The sequence below is a fragment of the Sardina pilchardus genome, chromosome 14 (genome assembly GCF_963854185.1).
Source record: "Sardina pilchardus chromosome 14, fSarPil1.1, whole genome shotgun sequence".
NCBI lineage: Eukaryota > Metazoa > Chordata > Actinopteri > Clupeiformes > Clupeidae > Sardina > Sardina pilchardus.
This window is the reverse complement of record NC_085007.1, coordinates 1,357,698-1,367,697: the sequence shown is the minus strand read 5'-3', so window position 1 is coordinate 1,367,697 and position 10,000 is coordinate 1,357,698. Positions and strand designations below refer to the sequence as shown.

The following is a 10,000-nucleotide window of genomic DNA, read 5'->3' as shown; positions in this document are numbered from 1 at the left end:
ACAGGAACACACAACTCGCACGAGCGCTACTCTCAGCCACAGGAACACACAACTCGCACGAGCGCTACTCTCAGCCACAGGAACACACAACTCGCACGAGCGCTACTCTCAGCCACAGGAACACACAACTCCTGCAGTCGCACATATACATGTACAAGTCATGATCGTAAGAACATATTGTGAGTAGATGTGTACATCTCTAACATTTATATTTGGAGGTGCTGATACATTGTTATATACAGAATTCTACATCGCAGCAGATCATTATTGGGCAGGTAAAACCAAAATATATCTCTGCTAACACGTGGAGATGGGAGCATGTTACCTGTACGAGTGGGTGTAACGTTTACCTGTACGAGTGGGCAGTGGCCGTAGCATTTACCTGTACGAGTTGGCGTAGCGTTTACCTGTACGAGTAGGCGTAGTGTTTACCTGTACGAGTGGGCGTAGCGTTTACCTGTAAGAGTGGGCATAATGTTTACCTGCATGAGTGGGTGTAATGTTTAGAAAGACAGTTTACTTCTGCAGTGTGCCCTCCTCTACCCAGTACCCACCCCACCCTCTCCCCCACCCAAGCTCATGTGGACAGTACACTGTGGCCAGTGAAGCCGGCTCTCTCACACACTAACCTGTCAGGTGAGAGGACACCTGGGGCCTATTTCACAAAACCAGAGTAAGTAGATCCAAGATAAGTGACGACACACGCGGTTGACCAAGCCTGGTCAAAGTAAACATGCAAAACACGTTTCACTAATGCTGAGCGCAGATGAGTTGAGGCGGCTAGGTCAAGCCAGGTGTAAGTTATTCGGTATGTGTGCGCGTTCTCGTTTCTCCCCCAAATAACTCACGGTTGGAATAAAAAAGACGCGAAAAATAGCGTCTTGCACACAAAGTGAACAACCGCTTTTGATATAGACTAACAACGAGGTAAAGTTGTACTTTTTTGGATGGGAATCATGATTATTTCTGTTACATAGCGGGAGTAGGTGTGGCAGACCAAGTGAATGCAAATGTACGTATGCACCCACGTGTGAGAGCTTCCTTGTCTCGGCACGCAACGTCATTAAGAAAGCGCTTTGCCACCGCAAAGATGCACACAGTATGACTATATACAGTATATCTTAATTTGTCGAATTAGTTGAAAACACCTTTGAAAAATGTCCCCTCCACTTCCAATAAACTACTAGGCTATTCATCAAACGTCCGTCAAAAAATAAGCAAACAAGGAGTATGTTATTAATTATAAGGCCACCATAATTGAAATAACATCCATATGGTATTAGGCAGACATTCTGCTGTGTTTTGCGAGTAAATGCAAGTAGCAAATAATATATAAATGGAATACAGCTCTTTGAAAAAATCGCATGGAGGTCTGATTTGAATGACATCTAGCTGAACCAATCAGATCATGCAATTACCATTAGAATTAACTTAGCTTGGCTGTTAGCCTGGTCGGGAGCAGGCTAGCTTCCAAGTATAAATTCCCATGGTAACTTATATGTGATCTCTTCTGTGAAACCAAGTCAAGGCTATGTTCATCCAGGATAACCCAGTAAGCCTGTCTAAATCCCCTATCTTGGTTTTGTGAAATACCCCCCTGAGCGTGGCGGCAGTGCCCTGATGCCCGACATCACCAGAGTCTGGGCCACATCAGAGCCAGAACCGGGCCTGGGCTAGAGTCACCAGACACACTAGAGAAGGAAGAGTCAACACACTTCAGTCAAGGCAATACATGCTTGCTGTGTCTGACAAGGTGTGTGTGTTCTTGTTACGGTAGAGCATTTCCACAGTGTTTTCCCTCTCCTCCCGAGATCATTGTGCTCATTTTAAGATTTGTCTCCTACAAGCAGAAGGATTTAACTTATTAATGTGTGTCAATGAGCACTATGAGAACCACTCATCTAGACACAATCAGAAATGCTCTGCAATAAGCAGAGAGAACTTGTCAGACTTATCCTTGATTTAAATATATTTGGTCTTGCTTAGATAGACAGTAGGGTGCCTCTCATTCAGCGCTTATACGTCCTCCCTCCCTCATCGGACCTCGATCCTCTCTGATCTACATAAAGAATGATGGGGCGGCAACAATGGGATAGTCTATCCAGTGTTAGTTATAGATCAGTGGGAACGCCCCTCGAGGATCGAGCATCGAGGATTGAGGAGAGATGTTGAGAGGCACCCATAGAGTCCTGTAGCGTAGGGTGACCGATGACCTATGACCTATGGTGTTGCGATGACAGGAGGCTGTGGCTGCTTACATGAGGGATATATCTTATGAGTTTAACAGTAAAAGCCACCATTCAACACCCAACAACAATCTTGTGTGATTCATCACAAAGAAACAAGGACACTTAAAACACTGACGCTTTCTTTTGTTCTTGTTGAGATCATACATAACAACAGAAGCCTGGAACATGCCTGCTTAGCGTCCCATTGAGTATTAGAATTAGTATTATTATTATTATTATTTACTTGTGATCCCCCTTTACATGATCCGAATGCAGTAACAAAGTTGGCATGCTGGCAACAACACACAAACAAATAAACAAACAAACAATACAAAAGAATAAAATCCTGGTTTTAAAGCCTTTGGTAATTACACATTTTCCAAATTCTTCAAAAAGAGTACTAAAAACATATTTTTTTTTTTTCTTTTTGTAAAACAACAAAAAGAAAACGATGAATTCAGTCTGAACATGAAAATTACGCCATCTTAGTGTTCCACAAAATTACGCCATTGTAGTGTTCCACAAAGCATTTTATTGTTTGTGGTCCCCCAAGCATAGATCATCAATGCTACATGGTGTGAACATATAAACTAATGATTCATCTCCGTGGCTGTCCTGCCATTTCGATTACACCAGGCAAGGGCCGACTTCTTAAGGGAGCAAAATGACACGTTTCTCTTCCAATCAAGCAAGCAAGCCATTCAAGTAGAAGCAGTATGACCGACTAGGGGACACAGAATACCACGGACGTTGCACATCGCTGGGAAAGTAAACTGGGGACATAGTGTAGTGTAGTGTACTGTACTGTACTGTGTTGTACTGGAGAACACACACGATTCAGATGACAAGGTCAGTCCTTAAGGTATGCAGGTACTGACCAACCTGACACATTAACAGACACACACACGCACACACACACACACACACAGTTCTTTTGTAAATGTATCGGACTCCACTGGTCTCTCTGTGAGAAAGTCACGTCACTGAGACACTAAAGCAGCATTCTCAGAATTTCACATTGATTGACAAGCTCTCTGTATCCCTATCTCTCTCTCTCACACAAACACACACACACACACACACACATATAACACACACAGTCCAATTATTGCCTTCCATTGTGCTGTGGCCTGCTGGGAGGCCGTTAAGGGAGGCGGCGTGGGCCGGCAGACAGACCGGGGGTCTGAGAGAGTTCCGTTCCCTGACGAGAGCGCGTGATCCGAGCCGGGCCGAAGAGATCTGACCGGGCCGGGGGCCCAGTGTGATTGTAGCGAAGGCTGTCTGTCTGTCGCCCGGTCTCGTGTCGCATGTCTTGTGCGCTGCCCTGACCAGAGGAGCGGTCAGTCAGGCGTCGCAGTTTAGAGCGCAAGAGAGGAAAGATTAAAGTGGCGAGTAATAACAACAGAGTCTTTATCCACCCCACACACACACACACACACACACACACACTCCCACCCAGCCACAGACACACACCCCCACCCCACCAACATCTCAAACCTGGTGCCCCCCCTCTTCCCTCCCCACACACACACACACACACACACACACAATGCAGGACCCCCCCCAGGCTGAGCTTTAGCAGTTTTGTTTTTCTTTATAAGAATGTGTCCACCTGTAGCAGGTGTACCAGTGGTGTCAGGTGTAGGGGTGGGGTCTGAGTCCACCTGTCGCAGGTGTAGGGGTGGGGTCAGGGGTTAAGTACATGAGTCCACCTGTCACAGGTGTAGGGGAGGGGTCTGAGTCCACCTGTCGCAGGTGTAGGGGTGGGGTCTGAGTCCACCTGTCGCAGGTGTAGGGGAGGGGTCTGAGTCCACCTGTCGCAGGTGTAGGGGTGGGGTCAGGGGTTAAGTACATGAGTCCACCTGTCGCAGGTGTAGGGGTGGGGTCAGGGGTTAAGTACATGAGTCCACCTGTCGCAGGTGTAGGGGTGGTGTCTGCATCCACCTTTAGCAGGTGGAGGAGCGGCGCCTCTGCAGGTAGGTGTACACCTTGACGCAGTGGTCCCAGCAGTCCAGCACGAGCAGCTGCCCCTTCTGCGTGACGGCCACTCCCACCGGGCAGGTGAGGCCCTCCCGGATGAGCACGTTGTAGCCGCCCTCCTTGGGGAACTGCAGGATCTCCCGCCGGCCGCTGTCCGTCACGATCAGGTCGCCGTTGGCGTCCACGCACATGCCCGTGATGCAGCGGAAGTCCTCCGTCTCGGAGAAGAAGTGGCTGAGCTGCTTGCCCAGCTGCCCGTCCGTGCCCACCGAGCCGATGGAGAAGCCGCCCTCCAGGTGGTGCTCGTTGTGGCGGTTCTCGATGTTGAGGCCGAGGCCCTGCGTGAAGTAGACCGTGCCCGCCGGGTCGCACGTCACGAACTTGGGCCGCACGGCCGAGCACAGCCGGTTGTAGTTGACCACTCCCACGTTGCGGTCCACCGCCAGGCACCACAGCTTGCCGCCCTCCACGTCCGACACCACGAACTGGCCCGAGGGCATGGCGGCGATGCCCCACGGCTTGATCAGCTGGTTCTTGTGGCACGCCACGCAGTGCCCGTCCGTGGTGTACACCTTGACGGAGTTGTCGTAGTTGTCGGTGACGCCGATGAGGCCCTGCGGGGTGATGGCGATGGACAGCGGGATGAGGTTGGGCAGGTCGGCGCCCAGGAAGCTCAGCACGAAGTTGTCGATGCTGCTGGGGTTGCGGCGGATCTCGCGCTGGAAGCCTTTACGGTTGAAGATCTGGATGCGGTAGTTGCCGCGGTCGGCCACCAGGACCTCGCCCTGCGGCGTGACGCAGATGCTGACCGGCAGGTTGAACATGCCCGGCAGGTTGCCCTTGCAGCCCATCTTCTTCACGAACTGGCACAGCTGGATGCCGGAGGAGGACGAGGATGACGAGGAGCCGGTCGCACCGCCTGACGGACCGCCGCCGCCGTCCACCGACTTGGACTTGAAGCTGCCGGGCGACGCGCACACGGCCTCCTCCACGGCGGCGATCATGTCGATGTCCCGGTACAGGTCAAGCGGGCCAGAGGCGGCCGAAGCGACCGAAGCGACCAGCTCCTGGCCGTCCGCCTCGTCCATGTTGACGGTGCACGGCTTGGTGGTCAGCTGACCCACGTCCAGCGGCTTGGAGTGTTCCATCTTGACCAGCTCGGGGTCCTGCAGCTTGAGCAGCAGCGGGAGGCTGGCTTTGAGGTCGGGCTCGTCATCCTCGTCGTCCCCTCCTCCTCCTCCTCCTCCTCCTCCTCCTCCTCCTCCGGACGCCATGGCGCTCGCGCCCGAGCAGCCTCCTCCTCCTCCGTCCTCCAGCAGCGCGATGTCCGACTGCTTGATGCGCGTGGTCAGGTAGTCGCAGCGCGACAGCACCTGCACCTCGGCGATGTTCAGCAGGTAGGTCTGCTCCTCCAGGATCTGCGCGTTGAGCTTCTCCACCTCGGCCAGCGACGCGGCGAACGCCCTCCTGGACCGTCCCAGCTCCTCTTGCAGCCGCAGCTCGGCCCGTGCGTACTCCTGCTGGACCGCCCTGTACTTGAGCCGCAGCGACTTCGCCACGCCGTCGATGGCCGCCTTCTTCTTCTGGACGCCCGCCATGGTCTCGCGCAGGCCGGCCAGACGCCCGCCGAGCTCCCTCCGGTGCTGCTCGGCCGCCGCGCGGATGCTCTGGACGGCGTGTCCCTGCTGCAGGTGGCCCTCGGCCGTGCACGCGTCGCACAGCACCAGGCCGCAGTCTCGGCAGTATTGCCGCGGTAACCGGTTGCGGCAGGCCTTGCACATGAGCGCCACCACGCTGGGGCCCGGGCAGGACGCCGCGCAGTCGATGATCTTCAGCACGGTCAGGTTGTCGGCCAGCTGCGAGATGCTGCTCATGCGCGACACCTGTGGTCAAAATTATTACACACACACACACACATGGAAAATCACTAGACACACTTTAGTGAGTCTTTAACCACCTGGTAATTATCAGAGATAAGAATGTTTACAAGAACTCCTCAACCGTGTTTGTGTTTGTGTGCCATGGGTTCACCATGGGGTCACCTCCACATTCCTAAGGCCAGGATGGCAACTAGAGTTAATTATATGTAAGCTATAGTAAATGGTTAATACAATGGGAAACATATCAAATGTATCCCACACACACACACACACACACACACACACACACACACACACACACACACACACCTTGCTGCAGAAGGGGCAGCGCACGCCGTTGATGGTGGAGGCGAGCAGCTTCTCCAGGCACTGCCTGCACACCGTGTGGCCGCACTGCAGCAGCTTGGGCCTCAGCTGCTCCTGGCTGTACGTCTCCAGGCAGATGGGGCACTCCAGAACCTCCCGCAGCAGGTCCGGGTCCAGAGGCACCGCCACGGCCATCGCGTGCTCGTCCACTGGCGCCGAGCGAGCCTGAGAACACACACACACAACACACTCAGCCCAACACACTCAGCTGGAGTACTGCTGTCAGCCCAACCCACTCAGCTGGAGTACTGCTGTCAGCCCAACACACTCAGCTGGAGTACTGCTGTCAGCCCAACACACTCAGCTGGAGTAGTCCTGTCCTAACAGTGCAACCCAGTCAGCTGGAGTACTGCTGTCAGCCCAACCCACTCAGCTGGAGTACTGCTGTCAGTTGTTCTCCTAACAGCCCAACCCACTCAGCTGGAGTACTGCTGTCAGTTGTTCTAACAGCCCAACACACTCAGCTGGAGTACTGCTGTCAGTTCTTTTAACAGCCCAACCCAGTCAGCTGGAGTACTGCTGTCAGTTCTTTTAACAGCCCAACCCAGTCAGCTGGAGTAGTCCTGTCAGCCCAACCCACTCAGCTGGAGTACTGCTGTCAGTTGTTCTAACAGTGCAACCCTGTCAGCTGGAGAAGTCATGTCAGTTGTTCTAACAGTGCAACCCTGTCAGCTGGAGTAGTCATGTCAGTTGTTCTAACAGCGCAACCCTGTCAGCTGGAGAAGTCATGTCAGTTGTTCTCTTAACAGCCCAACCCAGTCAACTGGAGTACTCCTGTCAGTTGTTGTACTCCTAACAGTGGAACCTCGTCAGTTGTAGTACAGTGCTGCTGAAGAGTATTGATACTCCTGTCAGTGTTCTGATTGAACATACAGTACCAAGAGTAGCTTTCGTCTGGCCTGTCCCATGCCATGTAAATAGAATTTTAAATGCATGTATTAACACCTTAGTGAAACTTGAGTAAGTGTAGGTGTGTGCAAGCAATATGCAGGCATGTCTAGCACGGGTGCTACACAGAGCAGTTTATGATCTGTTCGCAGACTGAGATCATTGGAGAGGGAAAAAAACGTCGCACATAAACATGGCCACTATTTAAACAGACACACACACACACACACACACTGACATAAACATGGCCACTATTTAAACAGACAGACACACACACACACACTGACAGCGCACATTCCCGTGTGTGACTTCTCGCATGGGAATGGGACACACTGGGCAAGAGGGAGCGACGGTTGTGCCTGAAGAAAACTTCGCCGAACCGACATGTAACGTTAGACGTTCACACTGAGTCACCAATGAATTCGAGTCACGATGATGACAAGCAATCTTGGTGTCAGCACAACGAACAGCAACTGCACTGCATCCTCTGCCCACTTCTATACGGCAATGGTGCCGCTGAAAACACAAACGACACAGTGACTCAAATCATCTTCATCATCACAACATTTCTGACTAATGTTTTGCTAACTACATTAGCTAGCCACCAAGTAGCCTGGGTGTCGTTTACAATAACACGTCGGACGAGTTTGTCCTTCTCATTGCAGTAATGTATATTAGTAGCTACCTAGACTTATTGCAAATTCAGAACAGTGAGTGCAGGAACAAATTAGTTGCAAGATCATGTAGCCTGATCGTGCTAACACAACATTGCAAAGACGTTAGCTTGTGGCTAGCGCTAGCAAATTATTCTCAGGCCTCTCCCACAATATTTCTGTATGTCTTTGGATCATTGTAGTCTCAAAAGCCACCAGTAGACCCACATTAAGTTAAATCTGCCATAGCCTGACATGCATCAGTGTTCGTTGCTTCAATGATGAGGCATTTGTTGTGCAGCTTACCTTCGCTTCAATGTCAGGTCTGGTGAAACGTAGCTAACACAGCAGGGCGTTATGCGGTGGGTGTGCTTGCTAGACTGCGGTGTTGACGTAGCGGAGTGGTTCACACATGCCCCCTCCCACCCCTGTTTTCATTGGCGCAGTGCCTTGCAGCTGGACGAGAATATATCATCTGGTTGGTAGAATTACAAGTCGGTCTTTTTAGAACTGCATTGGGAAATCGAGTTCTTGTCAGTGTCAGATGTTTTGTTTTCTTTTATTTTCAGTTACACATCACACATCCAACTTCAGTGCAGAAGAAAAAACAACTAATACGTTACTGATATGTTATGATACATGGATTAATTAATTAATTTAACGTGGTGAAATGTTGAAGGACATAACTATACGCTATAAAACACTGTGAAAATTAGGTTTTAAAAGACGCATTACTTTACCTGTTTTCAGCAGGACAAGTAGCCTACAGTGAGTATAAAATAACAGACTCGGACGAGAGAGACGGGGGCGTTGCAGGTGCAGAGATGTAATATGCTCAACAGTCACTAGATGGCAGCAAAAGTCTATCAGGTTGTTTTCCCAGGTTTTCAGGTTGAACCTGAAACCAACAAATTGCAGGCTACTTCGGACCTACTATGTACTGTATGCTATGTTAACAAAAATGACCTGTTGTCATAGATGGCAAATACAAACATACATTAGTCAGTAAACTATATCCACATGTTGGTGCAATATGCATCAGAGATCCTAAAGGCAGGATGTTCTGTCATGATTTTGGTCACTTCCCACTGAAACCGAGACTGCATTCGACTTTGGAATGGACATTTGATTGCCTGAATGAAAGGCAATGGCTGTTATAATGGGACCAGTAAGGGTCACTCAAAGGCTATCCCATAACGGCTATAAACCAATAGCAGTCAGAAGGTATTACTGATACACAGCAGAGCCTCCTGAGTGCTCACCTTTGGCAGCTCCTGCTGTCGTGTGTGTGTGTGTGTGTGTGTGTGTGTGTGTGTGTGTGTATGTCTGGGATTTGTGTTTCATCATCACAGAAAATCACTCTGTAGGCACGCAAAGATACAACACACACACACACACACACACACACACACACACACACACACACACACACACACGAGAGAGGGAGAGAGAGAGTGAAAGAAAGAGAAAGAGAGAACTCAACTTATTAATTATCCAGACTTGAATGATATGCCTCTAGAAACGGAATGTGTGTGTGTGTGTGTGTGTGTGTGTGTGTGTGTGTGTGTGTGTGTGTCTGTGTGTTTCTGTGTGTTATTGTATGTGAGTGTGTTTGGCTGTGTAGACCTGTGCTAGTGTGTGTGTGTGTGTGTGTGTGTGTTAGTGTGTGTGTATCCGGCCAGCATATGTGCTGGCAGATTAAAGCCAGATTGCACGTCAAAACACTGACAGGTATTGGTTTTCACACACACACACACACACACACACGCACACACACACACACACACACACACACACTGACAGGTATTGGCTTTCTGATAGACTGACAGCAAGTGAGCACAACATGACGACTTCCATCCCAAAACGATGAGGTATCTGACAATCAGTGTGCCGTTGCCAGGGAGACCCAAGCAGTGATGAGAGCACCTCGTCTCTACACAACACACACACACACACACACACACACACACACACACACACACACACACACACACTGAGTGACACA

General features: G+C 50.6%; 1 protein-coding gene across 5 annotated transcripts; it reads right to left on the bottom strand.

The window, feature by feature from the left end:
- Positions 1-2,737: 2,737 nt before the first annotated feature.
- Positions 2,738-8,385, bottom strand: trim32 (tripartite motif containing 32). 5 transcript variants are annotated; one of them, XR_009941281.1, is made up of 4 exons: positions 8,302-8,385; positions 6,398-6,619; positions 4,043-6,091; positions 2,738-3,940 (listed from the first exon to the last, which is right to left on the bottom strand). XR_009941281.1 is itself a non-coding variant. In XM_062553726.1 (4 exons), exons 2-3 carry the CDS (start codon positions 6,587-6,589, stop codon positions 4,175-4,177), a joined length of 2,109 nt encoding a protein of 702 aa, XP_062409710.1. In that variant the 5' UTR covers positions 6,590-6,619; positions 8,302-8,385; the 3' UTR covers positions 2,738-4,051; positions 4,148-4,174. The 5 variants fall into 5 exon arrangements, 4 of the variants coding, with proteins under 4 accessions (XP_062409710.1, XP_062409709.1, XP_062409712.1 ...); XM_062553726.1 differs by having other exon boundaries at positions 2,738-4,051; positions 4,148-6,091; XM_062553725.1 differs by having other exon boundaries at positions 2,738-4,017; positions 4,148-6,091.
- Positions 8,386-10,000: the final 1,615 nt, after the last annotated feature.